At 39.3% G+C, this 25,261-nt stretch overlaps 2 protein-coding genes across 2 annotated transcripts; both read left to right on the top strand.

The window, feature by feature from the left end:
* The first annotated feature begins 695 nt into the window (after window positions 1-695).
* LOC119901667 (E3 ubiquitin/ISG15 ligase TRIM25-like) lies at window positions 696-4,640 on the top strand. Its single transcript, XM_038717244.1, has 2 exons — window positions 696-780; window positions 2,441-4,640. Exon 2 carries the CDS (start codon window positions 2,588-2,590, stop codon window positions 4,193-4,195), a length of 1,608 nt encoding a protein of 535 aa, XP_038573172.1. The 5' UTR covers window positions 696-780; window positions 2,441-2,587; the 3' UTR covers window positions 4,196-4,640.
* Window positions 4,641-5,968: 1,328 nt separating this feature from the next.
* On the top strand, window positions 5,969-23,844 carry stard3nl (STARD3 N-terminal like). The gene is made up of 9 exons (XM_038717253.1): window positions 5,969-6,125; window positions 10,079-10,421; window positions 14,944-15,021; window positions 15,098-15,175; window positions 16,167-16,220; window positions 19,870-19,987; window positions 21,114-21,212; window positions 22,758-22,825; window positions 22,903-23,844. Exons 2-8 carry the CDS (start codon window positions 10,218-10,220, stop codon window positions 22,820-22,822), a joined length of 696 nt encoding a protein of 231 aa, XP_038573181.1. The 5' UTR covers window positions 5,969-6,125; window positions 10,079-10,217; the 3' UTR covers window positions 22,823-22,825; window positions 22,903-23,844.
* The last annotated feature ends 1,417 nt before the right edge of the window (window positions 23,845-25,261 follow it).

The following is a 25,261-nucleotide window of genomic DNA, read 5'->3' as shown; positions in this document are numbered from 1 at the left end:
CCAACAACTGCTACAACAGAGTTGAACAAGTAACTAATGACTTATTGTTTCATTATGTTATTACATTATTGGAGTTTCGTCATCTGTACAGTAGTGATTAATGTAACTGTCTTTCATGTAGGCCTATGTATTTGAATTGTTGTAATCAATAAAAACTCTCCAAATCCCCTGATTCTTAGAAGAGTTGACCTCCTAAAAGCTGAAGTGACCAGTGTTTTTAAATGACCTTTATTGTAAAGAAGTGTTAAACACTCAGTAGCCTATCTCTCTCAAACCGCTCTTCTTCCTGGAATGAATCTCTTTTGACAAATTCAAAGATTATGCTCTCAACATACGTTACAAGTAAAACAAAACAATAAAACATAGTAACTTCATGGTCTATTTGATGATAAAATGATGGAGTGCTTTTCACTGTACTTTGCATCCTCTGGTGTCACCAACAACTTTCAGAGTCAAAAACTTATCTCAGACTTCTAATTAGTCCTACAGAAAGAAGACTGATGTTGCCATGGCTACCCGCAGCGCCACCCAAAGACCACCACGGAAATAAAAAAATAAAGCTAAAAATGTTGTTTAAACACCAAAGTGTTTATTTCACACTGTAATAGTGTTAATCTGTGATCTACATGGTGGTCTGAATCTGAAAACCTAAACACGATTGCTTCTGTCTCCGCCCACATAGCTGCTGCGGATAAAATCGCTGTTGTTCCTTTTCAGACTGATTCTCGCTGAGGAAACATCACCTCATCACTCTCCTGATTATTTCTCCAGGTTTTTCAGGTAAGTTGTGGATCTTAAACAGAGTTACTGTGGCTGTAATAACTTGCTAACATGCCAAGAGTGTAAAAACAATGTTATTGTAACATTTAGAGGAAGTTAGATTTCTGTGTTGTGGAGAGTAGAAACGGTTATAGTGAGTCCCCACTTGGTAACAGAAGAACCAGTGGTGGCAGAAGTAGTCTAATCAGATCATTCACTTGAGTAAAAGTACTGATACCACACTGTAAAAATACTCCACTACTAGTAAGCCCTGCATCTAGGTTTGTAGATATGTCAGCTATCACCAGCAAAATGAATCAAAAGTAAAGGTACCCCTGGACAGGGGCGTAGAACTAGGGGGGACTGGCCATGTAAGTATAAATACCATAGACTGTGATAAATATAGTAAAGATTACACACACAATTTCTTTTTTTTTTTTTTTTTTAGAGAAACAGAAGCAGGGATTATAATTCTACAAATATTTTGTGTAAAGTGCATACTTTCACAGTTTTTATAGCTTTTTTGTTTCGGGATGATGTTATCGTTTTAATATATGACTTATATTCTTTCTGAAGTACAGAGGATATTGGTTTGGCATTAGCAAATTTAAAAAAAAATAATTAAAAGTATTTAGTCTATAAGATCACATTCAACATTCATTAAACCAAAAATTACATTCTTATACAGTAGTCGAAATAAATATTATCAATTATAAATCAGGGTAAAAATGATGCAAAATCTTTAAGGAAATATCCCTGACTTTATTCACCAACATATATTTGAGTCCACACTTCCTTCCAGCATATCCAGAACATACGTGTTCCAGAATGCAGTTAGTACTGCTATAAAATTCTTTTGAAACAAAATGCGGATATTTATATTGCTTTTGGAGACCATACTATCAAAACAGCCATTTCTTAGCTCAAGAGGGTAGCAAGTTAGGGAGAGCGTCTCCCTATTGCAAATTGTTGAGGAGTTACTAGAATCTTTTAGCGATGAAGAAATTCTTCATAATTAAACAACAATCCTTTCTCCTTAAACAATCTGCCCACCAAAATAATTTGTCATTAGTCAAAGCTAGTTCTAATAAGAAAGGAGATTTATTGTTACATAAAAAGTCCCTGTTAGTCCAAATATAATATCTATGTGGTGAAAAATTATGCTTGTCTGTCACGGACCAAGTGAGAAGTACTGTTTATGAAATTTAGACATGGCAACAATAATTTTATCTATTCTGTAGTGGCATAAAATATGTGACAAAACATGGTGCGACACACAGTTACAAAACTAAGCAGGGTTTTTAAATAGTGCTTGATCCAATTAGTTTAATAAATAAATAAAGTATTGTTTAAGGAATTGAAATCTAGTCCGCTGGGTAGCTAATAGCTAGCATACATCGCTAACTGCTAGTTAGCCTCAGTTTGAACTTAGTGTGAACTGTCCTGTCAACCAGTGATAGGCTACCTAATAAATCTGCTAAAAATAATGATAATTTTTGGACCAAATAATGGAGAGTAGTATCCACAAGTATCAGTATAGGTAAGCAGTATCGGTATCTATGTATCAGTATTTGCCTCTAAGGTGTAGTGGGGTAGATGTATAAGTTGCTCAAAATGCACTCTCAAAGAACAGCGAGCTCTTATGTCCATGACTTATATTTCCTTGTTCCCTCCCCTTCAGATCTTGAGGATGGTGTAACCAACCTGTAGTGAAGTGCAGGAGCTGACAGACCCCATTCACTGCAGAAACACATGCTGTTTGGATCAGAGCTCAAACTGGTTTGAGTTCTAAGAAAGTGAAAGTCAGTAGTTCCCACTGAGAGGTGAGATGGCGCAGAAAGTTCAGCTGGACCAGGAAGCCTTCTCTTGTTCCATCTGTCTGGATCTCCTGAAGGATCCGGTGACTATTCCCTGTGGACACAGCTACTGCATGAACTGTATTAAAACCCACTGGGATGAAGAGGAGGAGAAGAGAATCCACAGCTGTCCTCAGTGTAGGCAGACCTTCACACCGAGGCCTGTCCTGCTGAAAAACACCATGTTAGCAGTTTTAGTGGAGGAACTGAAGAAGACTGGACTCCAAGCTGCTCCTGCTGATCACTGCTATGCTGGACCTGAAGATGTGGCCTGTGATGTCTGCACTGGGAGAAAACTGAAAGCCCTCAAGTCCTGTCTGGTCTGTCTGGTCTCTTACTGTGAGAAACACCTCCAGCCTCACTTTGAATCTCCTGCCTTTGAGAAACACAAGCTGGTGGAGCCCTCCAAGAAGCTCCAGGAGAACATCTGCTCTCGTCATGATGAGGTGATGAAGATGTTCTCAGCTGCAGCAGAAAGGACTGAGAGGCAGAGACAGCTCGAGGTGAGTCAACAAAACATCCAGCAGAGAATCCAGGACAGAGAGAAAGATGTGAAGGTGCTTCAGCAGGAGGTGGAGGCTATCAATCACTCTGCTGATAAAGCAGTGGAGGACAGTGAGAAGATCTTCACCGAGCTGATCCGTCTGATGGAGAAAAGACGCTCTGATGTGAAGCAGCAGGTCAGATCCCAGCAGGAAACTGAAGTGAGTCGAGTCAAAGAGCTTCAGGAGAAGCTGGAGCAGGAGATCACTGAGCTGAAGAGGAAAGACGCTGAGCTGAAGCAGCTCTCACACACAGAGGATCACAACCAGTTTCTACACAACTGCCCCTCACTGTCAGCACTCAGTGAATCTACAGACTCATCCAGCATCAACATCTGTCCTCTGCGCTACTTTGAAGATGTGACAGCGGCTGTGTCAGAAGTCAGAGACAAACTACAGGACGCTCTGAGTGAGAAATGGACAAACATCTCACTGACAGTGACTGAAGTGGATGTTGATCTGATGTCAGATCCACAACCAGAGCCCAAGACCAGAGCTGAGTTCTTAAAATATTCACGTGAAATCACACTGGACCCAAACACAGCACACACACAGCTGTTATTATCTGAGGGGAACAGAAAGGCAACATTAATGAGAGAAGAACAGTGGTATTCTCATCATCCAGACAGATTCATCAAATGTTCTCAGGTCCTGAGTAGAGAGAGTTTGAGTGGACGTTGTTACTGGGAGGTGGAGTGGAGAGGGAGAGTTTGTGTAGCAGTCGCATACAAAAATATCAGGAGAGCAGGGTGGTCGGATGAATGTAGATTTGGACTCAATGACAAATCTTGGGCATTAGATTTTGACTATGACAGTTATCATTTTTTGTACAGCAATGTCAAGTCTCTTGTTTCAGATCATCAGTCCTCCACAGTAGGAGTGTACCTGGATCACAGTGCAGGTATTCTGTCCTTCTACAGCGTCTCTGAAACCATGACTCTCCTCCACAGAGTCCAGACCACATTCACCCAGCCTCTCTATGCTGGACTAAGTTTTTGTTGTTATGAAGACACTGTTGAGTTTTGTAAGCTCAAATAGACAGTCATTTAAGTTCTGTTCAGTTGTTTAAATTCTGTTTTTATACTGTCAGTCTCTGGCAGTACAGCCACTAAAACAGCTTTGTCACAGAGAAATTAGAGCTTTCAGATTCATCCAGCATCATTATCCATCCTCTGCGTATTTGATGATTGTACTTGTATGTTGTTTCTCTTCTATTGCATATGCCTCTAACGAAAGCAACCGTTATGTTACATTTTGGAGCTGATTACTGTGATAATTGTGTGGATGATAGTAATCATTACTTGGAGACCATGAACAATTATGATTTATCAATTTTGTTTTTAATTCCGGAAACTCTGCTGATATTAGCATCATAACCAATATTAGAGTTTTACTTAAGTGATTAAAACACAAACATGTAGTAATGTTTTCATGGGCAAAAAAAACGTTTGGCACATTTGTGAATAAATACAGGTGTGAGCAATGCGGAAGATTTCATTTGATCAAGTAAGGAACGGAGTTTTTACACCCTGACACACTCATGACATTATCACTCATATACAGAACATGATATGGTGTAAAGTATGTGGAGACCCAAACATTACACCCATATGTGACTGAAATACCATCAATGTGTGTCTCTCAATTTCTGATCTTCTGATCTGATCAATTTCTGGTTTCTACTCGAGACTTAAAAACACCTCACAAGTACATACTTTAAGTTTTAATTTAATTTAATTTCCTAAAACATCTGGGCACTGTAGTTTTTATCAAGTGTGAGGAAATATTGCATTGGGTTGAGGTCAGGTTTTGTGCAGGACAACCAGCTCTTTCACACCAACCCCGAGAGAAACATTTCTTTATGGAGCTGGTGCACATTTTTTACATTAAGATGGATTGTTATGTATTAAACTACCAAGTACAGCTGAAACAATTAGTTGGTTAATATAGTCGATTGACAGAAAAGAAAAAGTAACTTTTCCTTTTAACTACTTTAATAATTATAAATAATTTTGAAGTATCCGTAATAATATGGAGGTTTGAACTGTCGGTTAAAAACAAGCATTGTGGGCTCTGGGTAATTGTGACAGTATTCTCACTATTTTCAGAATTTTTAACAAACAAATCCATAATTGATTAATGGAGAAAATAATCAGCAGATGAATCCATAATGAAAATAATCATTAGCTGTTGTCCGATACAAAATGAGCTCTACCTCAACAACTGCAGCAATTAAATCTCCCTTCTACATGGCTGCGTGAGGAATAATAATCTAATGATGAATAATAGTAGCCACAGGGGACATTTAACTGCATAACGTACTTTTAATACATGCCCAGTACTTACTTGAGTACATTTTCCTGATTATACATACTTTTACTTAGCATAAAATTCACTTTTACTTGTGACAAAGTATTTTTTTACAGTGTGGTATACTTCTACACCACTGGGACAAACACGCATTGTCTATCTAATATCATTGTAAGTTGTAGCATTAAGATTTCCCTTCATTTTAACTAAGGGGCCTAAACTCAAAAGTATGATAACAGGGTGTTTGCAAATTTAAGAATAATGATTAATGTATGAAATTATGTAAATGATTGATAAATGATCTGGTGTATTTTTTACTGGTATTTTAAAACGTTTCACATTCATTATATTATTAATAAAATCTTTCAAAATGTAAATGTAATAAAAAAGACGAAAATGCTCTAAAAGATGGTCATCTCCAACATGGCCGCCAGGGGGAACCGCCACGCCAACCAAAAGCTGAAAGCCGTCGCTACAGACTTCATATCCCAGAATCCTCCGCTTCAGTTTTATCATATCCAGGCTACCTCCATCCTGTCCGAGCAGACGAAGGGGAAACAGATGACTTGTCTGCTACGTTGAGGTTGAAACCTGCCGATTGAAACCTTCCGAGGGTTGATTCAGAAAATTAAAACGCCTGAAGTAGCGAGTTTTAAGGGTAAGAACCACGTTGGAGACTTTTATAAGCCGCGTTTAATACATTACTTCATGCTAACTAGCTTGCTAGTTGTCAAACAGGCTGAACGCTGTTGGTGAACACCTCTGTTTTAATATTATGGCATCCTTTGGTGGCGTTACAGCTGCACCATGATTATTAGTTTCGGCTTATTTGATATTTTTCTGTTCGCTGTTTGCTTGTACGCTGGGCTAAGCTGCTCAGGCGTTCGCTAAGGAATCTCCAGCGGTACCATGGTTGTTGTTGGCCTTCTTTCCTTCCCAGGAAATCAATGTTTGTTCCGCTCCAATGTTGCACTTGGCGTTTCCTGCTGCAGTTTGTGTGCAGTAATTTCAAGTTGCCAAAGTGCTGCAGGGAAAGCCTCTTCCAGTGCAGCTGTTGTTTACAGCGAGCTCACCCACTGTGGCATTTAGCTTTAACATTAGGTGGATTGATATGGTTTCAGAGCTGCAGAAGAGGGTCAGCCAGCACTGCGCACCCCTCTGAACAAGATTTTTTTAGCGCATCTAGATTTTTGGGATTTGGCAGTATATCGGGCCTTGAGAGCCAGACAGTATGCATACATACATAACTGTTATCTTAGACTTTGCACTGGAGTTAACTGGTACATGCACACTAAAGTGTCCCAGTTTTGAGTTTTCTAGGGTTGCAACTAACGATTATTTTCATTGTCAAATAATCTGTCAATCGTTTTCACGATTAATTGATTAGTTGTTTGGGAGAGAAAATGGTAAATGTTGATCAGTGTTTCCCAAAGATGAGGTCCTCAAATGTCTCGTTTTGTCACAATCAGAAAATGTAAACACAGAAGAAGTTGAAATCAGAAAATTTGGACATTTGTCTTTTTAATTATGTAATTATTCACTTTTATGCAATCGTTATTACTCAAAATGAGTAATTGGTGATTAATTTAATAGTTGACAAGTCTTTAACTAATGCAGCTCTAGTGTCTGGTTTCAAAAATTAATTGATTTATTGTTTGATCCAAAAAAAGTAAAAAATGTCCATCTCCGTCTTTAAATTCAACAACAAACAAATCAACAGTCCACAACCGAAAGGTATTTCATTTACTATGATATCACATATATGACAGAGGAAAGCAACAAACCTTTATATTTGAAATCCTGGAACCAGCAGATGTTTGGCATTTTTCGGTCAAAATGCCGTAGTTCTTTCTTTGATTAATAGACTAATCACTGCTGCTCTCACCAGTAATGAAAGATGACAATACAATATATCCTCCACATTACCACTGTCAGACTTTTACCTTTTATTTCAACACGTAGGTCATCATTATACTGAGGGATGAGTATGGATGTTAACGATACCAGTACAGCTGACCGGTCTGTACTCCTGATGTCGGGGACTGGGCAGACTGCAGTGCTGGTGGAGCGCAGCTGCATTGCTCAGAAAACACTGAATATATATATATAGTGTTTTTTCCCATTAGGTTGACAGTGTGACAAATACACATGGCGTTAGCTGCGTTTTCATTTGCTTTGACAAAGTGTCATCTCGCTCTCCAAAATACAGTGCATACGTAAAGTTTTCCCAGCACTTCACTTGTTCCACATTTTATGTTACAGCCTTTTTCCAAAATGGATGAAATTCATTATTTTACTTAAAATTCTACAATCATTCTACAAATGACAACCTGAAAGAATTTTGGTTGAAATCTTAGCAAATTTATTAAAAATAAAAAACGAAAAAAAGCACATGTATCATTTGCCTTGACACAGTTGAGCTCAGGTGCATTCTGTTTCCACTGATCATCCTTGAGATGTTTCTACAACTTTACTGGAGTCCATCTGTGGTAAATTCAGTTGATTGGACATGATTTGGAAAGGCACATGCCTGTCTATATAAGGTCCCACAGTTAACAGTGCATGTCAGAGCACAAACCAAGACAGGACGTCCAAGGAATTGTCTGTAAACCTCTGGGACAGGATTGTATTGAGCCACAAATCTGGGTTTGGGTACAGAAAAATTCCTGCAGCATTGAAGGTCCCAATTAGCACAGAGGCCTCCCATCATCCGTAAATGGAAGGACTCCTGCTAGAGTTGGCCGCCTGGCCAAACCGAGCGATTGGGGTAGAAGGGCCTTAGACAGGGAGGTGACAAAAAACCCGATGGTCACTCTGACAGAACTCCAGCGTGTCTCTGTGGAGAGAGGAAAACCTTCCAGAAGAACAACCATCTCTGCAGCGCTCCACCACATTGTTTGTAGAATTTTAAGGAAAATAATGAAAGGTTGTAGCATAACAAAATGTGGAGAAAGTGAAGTGCTGTGAATACTTTCCGGATGCACTATATTTCAACTTTAAAGCTTGTGTGCTCTCTGGCATGTGAAGAGGCAGCTGGGGGAGTTTTAGCTTCAGGGGAAACTACAGTACATGACCTGACTTGGAGTTACAGTATGTTTCCTTTTCAAATGAAATTGCTCTTTTCCAATTGATCACATTGGCCTGTCTGATAATAAACCTTAGAATCATTTGATGATTATTTACAAAATGCAGCTCTAAGCTTAGGTGTTGTGATAAAGCTGCAATTCAAATTTTCTGTTTCGAGAATAATTTTAAATTTTAGCTTTGTGCCTTTTATATATTTTTATGAGCAGCTTCTAACGGCGGTTTTGCAATTACTTCAATCATTTAATCTTAAAGAGATGCATTTTGTGGTTTAAAAAAAAAAAAAAAAAAGGAATGCTGAGACAAAGTGTAAAATATAAAAATTGCTTTGCACACACACAACCAGCTGTAATGAGGCAGAGAGAAAATCAGCTGGAACCAAACTGCTTGAATCACATGGGCATTCTGTTTTTAGTGAGAAACCAAAAGTGATTGGAAGTCGGTGCAAAATAATTAGTTTCACTTCCTAAACCATTAATGACAACTGTAAGAGAGGCTATGTTGAAACACCGTTGTCTTGGTCAGCAACAGTAGTTTTAAATACACAACAGTCTTGTGAGAAAGGAGAATAAATGAAGAATTTCAAATGTGTTGTTTTACAGTTAACACCGCAAAATGAAAACATCTGCATTGGAGCTCACTGCTGCTCTGTATGGGACCCTACAGAGAGGAGGCTGAGAGAGCAGCACATTCATGAACATGGTGCTGGACTGATGTATAGGTGTAACATTCAGGTGTCCACATACTTGAGGAGGTAGTGAATTTGGTGTAAATATTGCAGTATATTGTTTCCCCTCATGCAGATGGTTTTGGTTTCATTTGTATAGAGTTATCTGAGATTTCAGCTAGTCTCTAACTCGTCTGATCTGCAGATTGATGCTGGGCTGTGAACAGTAGGTTTATCAGATTATTTTTTTGCCGATAAGAGAAGCAGCTGCTCGAAACCAGTCTGATGGGTAAACCAAAACAGTAAAGTTAACCAGCCAAAACAATGAGCTGAAAGACTAAAGGCCATTTCAGACAGAGAGCGACATTCCGCTTAGAAAAAAGTTCAACATAATTCAACTCCGGCGGCAGGCGGGCGTGTGTGAGACGAGCACGACCGTAACAGTTTCACAGGATCTGTTTGTCTGATTGCCCGCACCATCCTTAACTCCCGCTTGCCTCTTTGAAAATTAATTACTAGGTGTGTCAATCGCTTCCTTTCTGAAAAGGCCTTCAAATTGCATTCCTAATCTCATACTTTGTATTTTTTATCTAGCACTGCAGCTGTCATAACAAAGTACATACTGTTACATGCAGTGTGCATACATTCGGACATACTAAATCTTCTGCCTGAATAGTTTGGTAGCATGCATACTGGATTGCACCCAAAACTCCCCAAACGGATGAGGCTAACTGAATATAACTCATCACCAGCAGTGACTGATACATATAGTCATTTGATTCATGGTGAAATAAAAAAAAGCATAGTTTAGCTTTAACGTGGCAGCAGAAATCATTCTGAAATCCTCCTCCTCCCTGCAGTGATGACGTTCACCTCCACAGTGTGAGTCCACATCCACTAAACCGGCCTGGCTTCCTGCTCCAATGACCCGCCTCCTCTGAGTCCACCTTCTGTTGACCAGTGGACGGAGCTGGCCCTGCTCAGGGGGCGTGGCCGGCGATGGACAGTCGATGCAGCAGCAGCGCCGATTCACGGCTGACTGGCAGGGGAGGGTGGTCTGCCAACACGACGCCCCTCTCTGCAAGGGTGGAGTCGTACGAAGCCGGGGGGAAGAAGTGCATCTCGGATGTGAGGAGGACCTTCTGCCTGTTCGTCACATTTGACCTCTTGTTCATCACCTTGCTCTGGATCATAGAGCTCAATGTAAGACATGTCTGTTTGTGTTGTGGATGTGCGTCAGAACGCCTGGCTCAGAGAGTTTTCTGGGGGAGATGAAACTTTTGATTCCTGTTTAGATATCTAATTAGAGATCGGTGTAGAAATGAGATTAAAAATTGTTCTTTGTGTGAAACAGCAACATTCAGGTTTGTTGGGGAAATGGAGAAAAAAGCAAAATATTCTTTTCCTGTATCCAAACATTAAATCCAACACCAATTACAACAGGTGAAAAACACCATTTAGCAGTGAAACTAGTGGATGTGTAACCCTGGTTCCCTGACTCTCCCCTTCATCTTGTCATTCATCAAACAGCTGTTATCAAAACTGACAAACATAAAGGAACACTCTGAGCCTGCATTCATGCTAACGGCTAGGCTATGTGAGGATGTACTTTGGCACATCAGTGCTTTGAGCTAAATGCTAACATGCTGATTAGTGTTTACTAGCATTCAGCATTTTAGGTTAGCATGTTACAATAGCCAATTAGCACAAAGTACAGCTGAGAATGTCATTAGTTCATAAACCTTTGTACTGGAGAAAGTTTGACCTGGTGATGCTAGATGAGAAGTAAGGGGATCACCAAAGTCAGTAGGATTCATTGTGTGGCAATCATGGATGTAAAATCCGAACCAAATTTCACAGCAGTTGGGCCGATCGACCAATATTGCAATCCCTAAAGCAAAACTGCTAGCATGGCTAAAAACAAAAGGCACAGAACATTTAATTTTAAGAAAAAGAAAACTTAGTGTTTGGTATACAAGTTAATTAATACACATGAGAGGTGTTGATTTAATTTTATGGTCCTTTGTGATTTTGCTGCAAATGTGCTAATTAGCCAGCGTAGCATCCTGTCACAGTGTCTTTCTTTTAGTCCTTGAAGTATTAGAAACATTTCTTTTTATTTTGTGTGCACATTATATTAATAATCATTATACAGTGCAGAAGCCCAACATTTCAGGCTGGTTTGTTACCAGGAGTTTTATTTCTAATTAGGCCGAGGGAAGATTTTAATTTGACTTGTCTTGGCCACAGAGTTGACACATTTGTGTTAAACAAAGCACAGACATTAAACAAACATGAACATTTTTACCTATAGTCACAGGTGTCTGGTGATGAATTCAGCTAACCTTTAGACTTATTGTATGTTATGCAGCAATTTATCAGATAGTCACCCTCATACACTGAACAAAATTATAAACGCAACACTTTTTGCCCCCATTCATCATGAATCAGAGTAAGAATCAGTTTTATTCGGCAGGTTTGTGCACACATATGAGGAATTTGATTTTGGATTGTACATTGCTGACGATGTGCTTGCTCATACAATAATAATACAATAACACAATAGTAAAATCAGACACCGGCTACGCTACAGAGAACACAAATATACACACTATAAACAGAAACGGGGGGGGGGGAGTTGAGCAGGTTGTTGATTGTGGCCTCTGGAATGTTGGTCCACTCCTCTTGGCTGTTCAGCCTAAAGTTGCAGTCAGGTTGAGACCCCGATGAGGACGACAAGTATGCAGATGAGCTTCCCTCAGACAGTTCCTGACAGTTTGTTTAAGAAATTCTTTGGTTATGCAAAGTGATTGTTGCAGCAGCTGTCTGGGTGGCTGGTCTCAAGATGTGGAGGTCCTGGGCTGGTGTGGTTTACATGTGATCTGTGGTTGTGAGGCCGGTTGGATGTACTGACAAATCCTCTGAAACGCTTTTGGAGACGGCTTATGGTAGAGAAATGAACATTCAATTCACGGGCAACAGCTCTTGTGGACATTCCTGCAGTCAGCATGCCAATTGCACACTCCCTCAAAACTTGCTACATCTGCGGCATTGTGCTGTGTGATGGAAATTCTGCACATTTTCGAGTGGCCTTTTATTGTGGCCAGCCTAAGGCACACCTGTGTAATACCCATGCTGTCTGATCAGCAACGGCGTAAAAAGCACATTTTGACTATTTCATTTATGCAATGGTAAAAAAGGCAAAATAAATGGAAAAATGTGAATGTACTTGTTCTGTATTCAGCAATTTATTTTATTATATTTGGTTTCAGCCAAGAATTTTCATTTAGGTGCATCCCTAATTTGTGAACAATATTTGAGAAAAATAAGTCTTTGATCTTTGAGTTCAGCTCATGATGAATGCAGTCAAAAACAAAAGTGTTGCGTTTATAACTTTGTTCAGTGTATATAACTAACATAGCTACAGCTATACACACAGAAACAGCTAGGTCAAATGTAGACGTGTGTACACTGAAAAACACGCATACATTTTTTTTAATGTAACTATATTATATATATATTCTGGTGACTCACTTTGAAGAGTTAATCTGCAACACATTCACAGCGCTAAACTTCTTGATCGCTTTTGTGTCTGTAAACCTGTTTAACTGGAACTCGGGTGTGTTCAAGGGTTCCCCTCCTTTTGGGAAATTGGCCTAGCTTCCTCGCTAGCTGTGACAGTAAATGCGAGCAATTTGGTTCATACGTTACTCTGTTCTGAGTCTGACCACGCACAGTCAGGCTTTGAAAACAGTGCAACAAATTCCAATCCAGCATGAGACAACAAGTTATTGAGTTATTCAACTACTATATCCGCTAGTTGGCACTCGAGGGATGGCAATAGGAATTGACATGTCCTGGACAAAATAGATTGCGACATCACCAGTCTTATGTTGGTTCATTTGTTTACACGTACTGCTGTATTTACTTAATGTTAATTTAACAAGACTTAGAGTGTACAGTAGCTCCTTGAGGAATACATTTGTTCCTTGACACAATCTTATGTTGCCATAGCAAAAGGTGCGCAATGTTAATTAAATATGTATTTGGCTCATTGAGATAACAATTGTTCTAGCTACATCACTTTGGCACACGTTATTTTTCACGGGCTCCGTGCACCACTGAACGTCCTGGTTCAAAACTATGAAGTTGATAAGCCTAAATTATTGATATATGAATCACTGGATAACTGGGAGATGTGACTCCTGAAATAGACGTGCTGTGATCATCTAGACAGAAGATGTCTCACTCTGTTGGAGTTGTGGGAACTGCAAAAACGCTACAGTGGTGTTACAGAGTGGAGCTTTTTCCATCAAATGCACTCTTTCACTCTGCAGGCTGTGGGGAAGGAGAGCAGCTTTGCAATATGAACACAGTACAATAAAGAAAGGACTTAATTGCGTCCTGAGCTGCTGTATTTAGCCGATACCAATCCTTTAAAATATGCCGGATCAGCTCGAGACATCTCTGATAGGCACAGTGGAGCTTTGAGCTTTATGCTAACATGCTGATGTTTTGCAGGTATAGTGATCACCATGTTCACCTTCCCAGTTTAAAGTATTTGCATGCTAACATTTGCTAATCAGCAGGAAAGACACAGTACAACTCAGGCTATTGGAAATGGCATTACTTTTGCAGGTACAAACCAAAGTATTTAGGACATTTTGACCTCATGATGGCTCTATAAGAAAAGTAAGAGAATCACCAGCGTCATTATAATTCATCCTGTCGGGGGAACGTGAATGTTTGTTGCACATTTTATGGCAATCTATAAAGTAGTTGTTGAGATATTTCATTCTGAACCAAAAATGTCAGCTTGCTGGTGGTGCTGGAGGAAAAGTCAGGGGATCACAAAAATAATTTGGATTCATCCTGTGGGAACCATGAATGTCTGTCTAAAGTGAGTGGTCAATTAATTGTTTAGTTGTTTAACTGTAAACTGATGTGCAACTAATTTGGTAATCAGTTTATAAATGCCAAACGTTTCTGGCTGAACATATTTGGGTTTCAGGCTAAAAAGATCAGACAAAAGAAGAAATCTGAAGACATCTCTTTGGGATCTTATAAATTATGATTTGCATTTTCTCAAATCTTTGACACCTAATAGTATATTGGCACACCTAAAGCACTGGATTTTAGTGAGAGCTGCGTCCTCACTTTGTCAGTCTGCTGTGTGGAAACACGGCTATGAAAGTACTGAGGGCAGAAAGCACGAGCATATGACTTATTAATCTCTGTGGGGCTACACTGTGGCCTAAGTAACTGTAGAATGATAATGAAATCCCTTTTTTATAAGAATCAGACTAAAAATAAAGACTTCATAAACACACAACAGATAATTGCTGGACCTGGAAATTCAGAGTCAAGTTTAGTTTCAACCACTTCCACTTCCTGCCAAACATTTCATTCCACTCATACTTACTTAGCTGATGAAGCAGCTAAATAAACCAGATCCAGTTGTGCACAACCTTTGGTTTGCATTTTCAGTTCCTTATGCATCTATTTTTGACATCCAAAGTTTGCTGTGTTTTATAGCCCTCTCTCCTGCTGTAAGACCTACATGAGCTAATAAAATGAAAGAATAGTACAAATAGCATTACCTGCTCATGCTGGAAATAATAACTAGTGCAAGAGTTAATAAAATGATAAACTGAGAGTTAACATTTTCAGAGGAGAGATTCAGTTTTTTAGATTTAGATTTTGATCGGTAGCTTGTGTTTGACAGGTGAACGGCGGCATTCAGAAGCAGCTGAAGGAAGAAGTCCTGAACTATGACTACCACATCTCCTTCTTCGACATTTTTGTAAGTTCTTACATTTTTCCCACTGTTTGTGTACAGAAAGTCCATATTTAATTGATCAACTTTATTCTTCCCTCAGATCCTGGCTGTTTTCAGGTTTGCCACTCTCATCCTGGCCTACGCCGTCTGCAAGCTTCGTCACTGGTGGGCCGTCGCAGTAAGTTTTTTTTATTTATTTCTTTTTTTTTCTTTTTTTTTTTTCTATACTGTAATGTGACAGTTTTTCAACAGAGGGTGCTGTCGAGTGAAAACACTCACACTTTACAAGGAATTTGTTTTGGTAGTTTGGTGCATAACAATAAACATGGTAGGTAAAAAAAATATTATAAAGGTAAAGCAAGTATTGCAGGTCAAGAATCCTAAATAGAATATATACCAACCAGAACCAAATACAGTTACGTGTAACAACAACACCAGCATGTTGGCTGTGGCTGTTCACACAAACATCGTTCTGCCTCTGTTACTACCAACATTCCCAGCTTAGAAGCAGATCAAATTGGACCCCCCTTTCCAGCTCCATACGTTTCATACAGCGCGGTGAGCAATATTCCCGGAAAATATTGCAGTGTCAAAACGGCTTTAGGCATTGCAATCATTCATACAATGACATTTTTTATGTAGTGCTTTACAAAGACTATAAAATACCAGATAAAAGTGGAATTAAAAAGTATCTGAAATAATACAGTAACAAATTATGTTAAACATACTGTAATCACACTAAATGATGAAAGAAGTCACAGGCCAAAATCTTTCATTTTCAGCATTCACTCTTCTGTCTTTTGGGTTCCTCGTTTAATCCACTGAGCAAAAGGATGACTAGTAATCCGTCTTTGCTGGTCTAATATTTTGCTCAGGATGACAGCAACACTTAGTGTTTAATCTTAGATGTTCACAGAGTTATTAGAAATAAGATCAAACCATATTCTAGTTTATTTTGAGAAATTCAAGTTATAGCTCATGGATGGATGGATGATGTTAGCTCAGAGTTTGGCAGAAAATAATGAATTGTGGATCTGAAACAATGACGGACTATAATTGTCCCCTCTGTTCAGGTAGAAAAGAATATTGATTTGTGATCACATACTTACATGTGATGACCACCTGTGCAGTTGGAGTGTCTCTAATCAGTGTCTACTCTCTTTGCACAGATCACCACTGCAGTCAGCTGTGCTTTCTTGATTATTAAAGTCATTTTATCAAAGGTAAGAGAATGTAAAAAGACACATTTCATTGTTTCTGCTTAGAGATAAAGAGGTCGTCTGCTGGCTGGCTGCTGACTCATTACTCAACCCGCTGCTCGTTTTCAGAACTACCATTCACTGTTCCTTAAAAAACATAACGTATTTGTCCCGCATGACAAAAAATGGCTCCTTCCCTTTTTTTATTTTTCTGCAGTGGCAGATCAAAGGTCATAATGTTAGCTTATAATGATATATGATCATTTCCAGATTCTCCTGTGTGCTGTCTTGCCATCTCCAAAATGACTACTCCTGCACTACTGCTCATACTTAGACTATTAGGTACACCTGATCAAATGGTTATCAACACAAATAGCTGGTCAGCCAATCGCATGGCTGCAACTTAATGCATTTAGGCATGTAGACGTGGTCAAGACAACTTGCTGGAGTTCAAACATCAGAATGGTTGTTGGTGCCAGACGGGCTGGTCTGAGTATTTCAGAAACTGCTGATGTACTGGGATTTACACAACCATCTCTAGGGTTTACAGAGAATGGTCTGAAAAAGAGAAAATATCCAGAGAGCGGCAGTTGTGTGGACGAAAATGCCTTGTTGATGTCAGAGGTCCGATGAGAATGGGCAGACTGGTTCGAGATGACAGAAAGGCAACAGAAACTCAAATAACCACTCATCACTCGGAAGGTATGCAGAATACCATCTCTGATGCACAACACGTTGAATCCAGATGCTGGCCTACAGCAGCAGAAGACCACACCGGGTGCCACTCCTGTCAGCTAAGAACAGGAAACTGAGGCTCCAGTTCTCACAGGCTCACCAAAGCTGGACAATAGAAGATTGGAAAAAGTTGCCTGGTCTGTTGAGTCTCGATTTCAGCTGCCACATTCAGATGGTAGGGTCAGAATTTGGCGTAAACGACATGAAATCTTGGATCCACGGTTCAGGCTGGTGGTGGAGGTGTAATGTGTGGGGGAAATTTTCTTGACACACTTTGAGCCCCAGTGAGCATCGTTTAAACATGACAGCCAAAGTCTCTTAGGAATGTGTCCAACACCTTGTTGAAAATATGCTACCAAGAATTAAGGCCCTGTGTATATGAACACGGGTATTTTCAAAACCATGACTTTTTCTATGCGGTTTGGCCGTTCGTACCGTACACATGGAAACGTAGTATCAGGTCACTGAACCCAAACATTTTTCAAAACCCCTGCCAGGGTGAAGATTTTAAGAAATGCTGGTTGCAGTGTTGTCGTGTAGACAATAAAACCAGAGTTTTTGCCTTGCGATGTAAGAGTGCGTGCACCGTTATCTGCTGTGTTTGATGTCAGATTGTGCACCACTGCCTGCTTTGTTTACGATATTATTAGGCTCTGATTGGCCAACATGGTTTTACGGTTAGGGTTATATTGCCTCCTGGTGGTTTGGCATGCTCTTGGCAGCGCTTGATAGCGTGTTTTTGCATTTTCATGTAGACAGATTTTTTTTTTTGAAACAGACGGAAAACTCCGGTTATAAAAATACCCGCGTCCATGTGGACTAGGCCTATGGCAGTTCTGCAGGCAAAAGGGTCTTCAACCCGGTACTAGTAAGGTGTACCTAATAAAGTGGCCAGTGAGTGTTTAACCATGGCTGCAGTGCACCTGCATAAACAACCTCAATGAGAACAAAACAATGTCCCAATTTTGTTTTGGTTCTCGCTGCTCATCGTTTTCATTCCTTAATTATTTCATAATGCAGAGTGTGGCCTTCAAAGAGAAAAGACTTTGAAGATGAAGTTGGACACACACGTGCACACACACAGACACCATTATCCAAAATCAATATGACACACACACATCATTTCAGGGGCAAGACTCCCTCGCGGAAAACAGTTAAAAAGTGTGAAATTTTGCTGCATGCTGTAAAAGGGGAAAAAAGTAGCACAAACTGGTGGACAGATATAAAAATAAAAATTGAAAGCTATTTGAAAGTTTTTGTCCTAAGGGACGAATGTGTCGGTTTTTGCGTAGCTTAGCTATTTTAAGCTAATTTAACTGAGATGAACTGAGATGACAATTTGAAAATTTCTTTAAAAAGAATATCCTCTGGCATTCAACACAGCCAAAATGGCTTGAAAATAAAAAACGAAATGGCACAAAATGTCCCCAGGAACTTAAGGGTTAAGTATGTAGAATCTGATGTGTGGGCCAGGACATCTGTAGTACTACAAAATTTTATTTAAAATGGCATTTTGACACATTTGTCTTGAAAGAGGTCATTGGCTCACTGTAAGGTTCATAATTATATTTAGGAATTAATGGGTTTAAATGGTTTACAAAAAAAACACCATATATCATACTGCACATTGCTGCAGCCACTCTTTTCTTGAGTTTTGAATACTCTATTTTAGCTACTGAATGAAGCATCTCACTTCTATTTGATCTTTTGTTGGGCGTTGCACCTGCAAGTTCTTATTTAAGGACTACTAGCCAATCAGAAGCAGGGTAGTGTGATCCGAAGCAAAGCTGTTTCAGCCATTAACTGTGGCTGTGGTTCATCCCTACATGATCCAGAAAGGCAGAACAGCCTGAACCAGCTTTGCAACCTAGACTGGAGCGAGACGTGTCAGTGGTTTGTAACAAATTTATCTTTCATATGTAACGTTTTAACTGTGCACTGGTGTCTTACGTTCTGTAGGGAGGGTGGGGGTGAGGGGAGGTAGCAGGCAGACATCTTGTCACTGTGTGTGCTGCAGCTCAGTGTGTTACTCTACCAGTGTTAGTGAGGGCGTGCCACACAAGCCTTTTTCACTTTACAAACCTGTTACATGCACAAAAAAGAGATACAACTCAATAAAGGAGAGGGAAAAGCCAAAAAGCAGAATGACCCCTTAAAATATATATTGCACCCCTTGCGATTTGACGGGCCGAGAATCACATTTTTTTTATATCAGGAACAGGATGGGGGTCATTCTTCCAGGATTGGCACAGGACAGGGTTTGGTATTTGTCATGGGATTGGGACAGGTGAACATCCAGTCCCACGTCAGCCTCTACCCAGTAACAGCTCAAAGATAAACCGATAAAACATGGTTTTTATTAGCTTGATATTTCATTGCTGCCCCTGATGTTGTGAATTGCTCACAAACATGATTTTGAACAGAGAAAGTGTTCTTAAATAGCATTTACATTCTGTGTTTTTCACCCCCATGTATTTTTAAATATCTTTTAAACCTTTATCTTATTGTACTACTTCACTTCTTCACTTCCATGTAAAACACATTGTTGTTTATTAAAAATATAATAGATTTCCATCCATGTGCTTTATATCTGTGATTGGTATTGTAAGTTCTCCCCCTGGCCAAATCAGAAATACGTCTAATAGAATTTTTTGGTAAATTTTGAGGGTTTTTTGTTGTTTTTTCTGAATAACTTTCTGGTAACACATTTGTTCAAAGGGTATGAAACATGAAATATGTCTTTTATTTGGTGTAATAAAGATTTCTGCTAATCTCATCTTCCTAAATGTGAAAGCCGTGCTCGTATGTTTTTATTTTGCAGCTTAGTTTAAAAGTGTCTGTGTATTATTTATTAATTAATTTTAATTAATTAAATATTTAGATAGAAGGTACCACAGTCTGTGTGCTGAAAACTAAAGGTATTCCTCTTCGTGTGCAGCTGCTGTCTCAGGGGGCCTTCGGGTACCTGCTGCCCATCATCTCCTTCGTGTTGGCCTGGATCGAAACGTGGCTGCTCGACTTTAAAGTTCTTCCTCAGGAGACCGAAGACGAAAACAGTGAGTAACATTCACACAGCTTCTTCTCTCTGGTAATGCAATATCCACTGTTAATACTGTTAATACTTGTACTGATGCCTCTGCAGTACTACTAATGTTACTGTTAATATTCTGGAACTGTGACTAATATAACCACCAATAGTATAGCCTCTATTCAGTTGTGGAAGAAGTATTTTCATTCTTTACATGAGTAATAGTACCAATACGTAAGTCATGCATTCAAAATACAACTTAAAGTAAAGGTACAGATGTAGTATTAAGAAAATCCAGTACTGCAGAACCCAGGTTTTCTTTAAAATAATAAATTAATCTTAAATAATACCATATATAAGGTGCTCCGCTATAAATGCTTTAAGTATCAAGTAACAAATAATTGAACAATACAGTATATAGGCCACAGATAAATTGCTTTACATTGTGTCAACAAATAAATAAATAAATAGAGTGAGGAATAGACATAGAAGCCCTGCTTCTGCCCTAGCTGCTCTCCCACTGCAGCTGTTGGCTGCTGTCCTCCTCCTCTCCTACATCTCTCTCTCAATTAGCTATAGATGTTCCTTCCTGGCCATCTCTTGCTGCTTCAGCTGCCCCAGCAGCACTGGCTGAAACCTGGAAATATTCCAAACAAATGAATTGATAGTTAATCACTCTGGTCGGACTGTTCTGCTTTCTCATGTGTGTCTTCGGAAGTTTATGCTGTTTTGCTAATACCTCTGATGCAGACTGTCCTTGCGCCTCCTCAGGATGAGCCCTTTTGAGTCTTTTTTTCCATTATTCATCTGGATTGAGGGAGCAAACATTCAGCGTCAGAGTAAGATTTTCATTGCCGTTATCCACTTGCACGAGGTGTCAGTATTGACTGACGGCCCAGCTCAGAGGAGGGGTGATTGACAGACTGGTCCGTCTGTGCAAGGGGGGGCTGAGCAAATCCATGTGCTGTGCGCCTCTCTACAAAGAAATAAGATTTTACCCATTTTAATTAGTAAAAAAGTAAAATCTCTATGTGGTGATTGATGTTGTACCGGGCTGCTACAAATAAATCAGTGTATCGAAAATACTGACAATGTAGTGTGTAATCTTTCTGTTACAGTTGTGTCCTTCATGTATCCTCCTCTTTGTGTTTCAGGATATCTGTCCATCATGCCAGCCACAGATCGAGCCCCTCTCCTGGGTCCGGGTCCTTTATCTGACGGGCAGTTCTACTCTCCACCAGAGTCATTGGCAGGTCTGTTGACTCATACTGACATTAACTCCAAAATATCTCGCACTTACCTCAACATTTTCTTTATGCTAAGCTAAGCATCACTTGGCTCTAGCTCCTTAGGTCTCCATCTTAAAGGTTCAGTGTACAATATTTCTGAGGATCTATCGACAGGAATGCAATATAATATCCATAACTATGTTTTCAGTGGTGTATAAAGACCGTAATAACCCATTATGTTGCCATTTATATGCACATAACCGCAGGCACCCCCCTGCCATGGATGTCGCCATGTTGCATCGTCATGTTTCTACAGTAGCTGAAAACGGACAAACTGCGCTACAGAACGCGTTTAGTCACCACGTTCTTCTTGTTCTACTTCTGGTAGAATTCAGGCAGTGCAGATGTTCACTATGTTGAATACGTACTTTTAGAAGTAGTAGTAATAATATACAGCAGGGGGTCTGCAAATAAGTTTTGTACTGGAGCAATATTTTCAACCATTAGATTGTGGATGAGAATATAAGACTTAATATTACCTTGCTTCAGCATGTTGATCGGTTAGCTCAGTTGGTAAGGCGCAGGTTGAGGGTTCAAACCCACCTTAGGGCAGTGTTTTGTTTTTTTTCTTCTCTGCAACAAATGAATTCTGCAGCGAATGTTTCTCAGATCACAGCATTTGTTGCAGTTTTTGTTTGTGTTTAATCCACGTCCATTAACCTACGGACGCTTTTACATTTCCCCAGTATCTGCAGGCAGAGGACATTTAGGTGAATCACGTTCTCTGACGGCTCTTTCAGAGGTGTCAAGCAGCTGCAGACTCTTTTAATGTCGTTCAGAATTTTTTAAAGTAAAAGCAAGGTTCAACTTCAAATAAAAGATTGCATTAAACAAGCTTTCTTGCCCTTTTATTTTGTAGGCAAAACCACTAAAGAGGAAGTGATTATGTGAGTGACTGTTGCTGTCATGACTGAGATCTATTTCAGCACCGCCATCAAAGTATTTATTTATATTTTTTGCCGCTATTAACTGGACCATAATCTGGCAGCGAGCCAGATATTATTGTTTGCTGGCAGTTTTGGCAAGGGTCCATAATCAGAGAGAATGAATGTGTTTCCTTTGTCAATGTTTGTGTAAACCTTATCTAATGTGTGGTTTATAATGGACTGTGGTGCAGAAACAGTGACAGTGTTTCACACTCTTGGCTTACATTTTCCATGTTATTGGTCAGTGGCCAAGTCACAACAACATGGTTTTACTGAATAATTAAGTGAATATAATTTCTTAATAAATATACCCTAAGAAACCTCATTTCTTGACTGGCCACACTCTGCTGTCTCAGAAGAGACACCTTTTGTGCTGTCAGACACCGTAGCTGTCCTACCCTCTTTGAAAGGTTAGGGGGCAGTGGTAGAAGGAATAGTGTTGCAATTCACAACCCTCGCCACTAGATGCCACTAAATCTTACACACTGAACCTTTAATAATTAAGTGTATTTTCAAAAATGTCAAACTGTTTTTGAATGGGCTTATTTATCGCCACACTAATTTGTTTCTCACTTGTGTTCAGACTCTGACGAGGACCTGGATGATAAACATGATCCAGAAAAAGGGCTCATTCAGCAGGTGACCTAACAGGTATGCAGTATCATGTCATGTATATTCCTGCGCAATGCGGTATCAGTATCCTGACCTTCGTTTTTTGTTCTCCTCAGGATCTCTTCTACTTCTGGAAGTCTCCTTTTGTGCTACTGAGGGAAAATTCTGCCTTACACATTCTGCCATTTTAGTTTTTATTTGCCTCAAAGAATTCTTTGTATATTCATACCCACAAATGCTCCTCTGTTTCTGATATCAGCCTTCTGCATGAACACCTGGGCTGGAAAAGTGCAGCTTAAAAAGCAATTTCAGCTCCATGTGGTTATTATAAGGACCCCAGACACACACATTTAAGGAACTCTGCACCTTTGACGATTCATATTAATGAGTATTTATACAAAAGATTGCACATTGTGTGTGAGACAAATTTGATTGAATAAAAATTCAATTAAATTTGAGCTGGATTTTCAGTATCAGACCATAATGTCTTTGCTAAGGTATGTGTCTTATATTTCCAACAACCTGTTTACTATTCATTTGATCATTTTCACATGCCTGGGTTTGAAGTCACTGTAACGGAAAATAAGCTCTATTTATCTCCAGACTATAGAAAAGAAGGATTTTTTTTCGACCAGTATTGAGCTTATGGATGATGTTTATAACAAACGAGGCGGAATATTTGCAATTCACTGTCTTTCTATGGGTTCTTAGAAATGTGTTCTACTACTTCCTGGTCTTTGAAAACCAGTGAAACAACCTTGTACAAAACATTGGAACAATTTTGCAGTATCATTATTTAAAGAATACTGTTTGCTTCCAAAAAAACCAGAGTGAAGTATTATTTTACTTTAAAACAAAATGAGCCATAAATCTACAGGATTTAAACATGAAGTTTGGGCTGCACTGTATGAACTGTAATCTACTCTAAAAAGCTGCTGCTGGAGCTCATTGTGACATGTACATATCTTCATGCATGCCTTGCAAGCAGAGTGGTTTTGTTTTTATGAAAAACCTTGTGTGTAAAATAGAATCATTAAAATATGAAATATTGTGCGTTATTTATTTATATTTAATTCAGCTGTTGATCGTTTTCCTAAAGGCGAGACGCCAGTCAAATAAGCTTTTCTCCCACTTTACTCATATCAAAATTAATCTTTAAGCTAAAAATATACATAAATAGAAGCTTTTTTTAAAGTTATAATTTGGTTTGTTTTTCTGTGTGAAATGCAAATATGACAGTACACTTGGCATAAAAATTACTTTGTCACATGAACACATCTTATGGATTAGCTTACATTGTGCTCTAGAAACGATATATCGATTAACGATATATTACTCAATATGGAGAGTTTTAAAAATACTGGTTGAACTTTTACATGGAAAATGCTAACAAAGATAAAATGTTTGCGATTTGCAGTTGTCAGACTTGGTATAAAATAGACGTAATGTTTATATATACACATTATTCAAGATTCTTTTGTACATTTTATGAAAGTATGGAAATAGCTGCAAAATAATAATCAAAAAATTGACAGATTGAAGCAAAAACATAAATTTGGACTGCTATGTCTAAGGAGTGCTCACCAATTCATGCAGTTTAACAGGTCAGTTGGTGACTCTAAATTGCCCTAATGTGAGTGGTTGGTTGTTTCTATGCGTCTTGTGATGGACTGGCGACCTGTCCAGGGTGTATAAGAAGGTCAATAGGCAGCAGATAACTGATGGATGTTTACCATGCCAGTAAACTTTGGTTCTCATTGTTTCCATACAAAGAACTGGACAATTGAGTTGTCTATATTGACATAAGTTTAAAGGAGACCATTTATGCTGCTTTTCCAGTCCTATATTGTATTTCTGTGACTCCTGTATGGCAGCTTTGCATGATTCAAAGTACTTATACTGGCTCTTCGTGTGGGGGTTCATTTCAGCCTCTATCTGAAACGAGCTGTAGATGCTCCTGTCTGTTAAAGGCCCCCCCACTCAAAGCCCACTGTCTTCTGATGGGCCAAGACCTGCAGCATGTTACCAGGGGTGAGTTCAGCGCCTACAAAACTTGGCAAAAGGTTTTTTTCAACAGAAACAGTGGCGCCTCGAACACCCTGCTGTGTACGCAAGCGCACTGCATTTTCCTGCCTTTTTAACACCGTTGTGTTTACAAACTTGTGGCAGCTGAATGGGTAACACCTGTAATATGCCCACCAAACAGGAGAAGACATACCTCAAAGCCCGTTGTGGAACGTTGCAAGGAAACATGTCGTTCAATCCGAAAATGTTGCAAACTGGTGCACAACGTTTTGAGATTGAACTCGCCCCATACAGAGCGTTCAGAACAGGAGAAATTGGGGTTTTTGCTCACAGGGATTTCTTACTTCAACCTCATTATTTGAACCTTTGGCCATGTTTAACATGAACATCCAACACTGTAACACTGTAGATAAGTTAAAATATGGAAAAGCATAATAGGTCTCCTTTTAA

The sequence above is a fragment of the Micropterus salmoides genome, unplaced genomic scaffold (genome assembly GCF_014851395.1).
Source record: "Micropterus salmoides isolate LMB-PRFRI ecotype aquatic unplaced genomic scaffold, ASM1485139v1 Ms_hic_scaffold_14, whole genome shotgun sequence".
NCBI classification, from domain to species: Eukaryota; Metazoa; Chordata; class Actinopteri; order Centrarchiformes; family Centrarchidae; genus Micropterus; species Micropterus salmoides.
The sequence above is the reverse complement of the archived record's forward strand: the minus strand, read 5'-3'. Positions and strand labels throughout refer to the sequence as shown.

Bases quoted from the DNA above. Each gene is read 5' to 3' on its own strand.
- LOC119901667 (XM_038717244.1), top strand. From the start codon at position 2,588: ATGGCGCAGAAAGTTCAGCTGGACCAGGAAGCCTTCTCTTGTTCCATC.
- stard3nl (XM_038717253.1), top strand. From the start codon at position 10,218: ATGGACAGTCGATGCAGCAGCAGCGCCGATTCACGGCTGACTGGCAGG. The intron at 16,221-19,869 runs GTAAGAGAATGT...CTTCGTGTGCAG, and splicing joins TTAAAGTCATTTTATCAAAG to CTGCTGTCTCAGGGGGCCTT. The intron at 21,213-22,757 runs GTCTGTTGACTC...ACTTGTGTTCAG, and splicing joins TCCACCAGAGTCATTGGCAG to ACTCTGACGAGGACCTGGAT.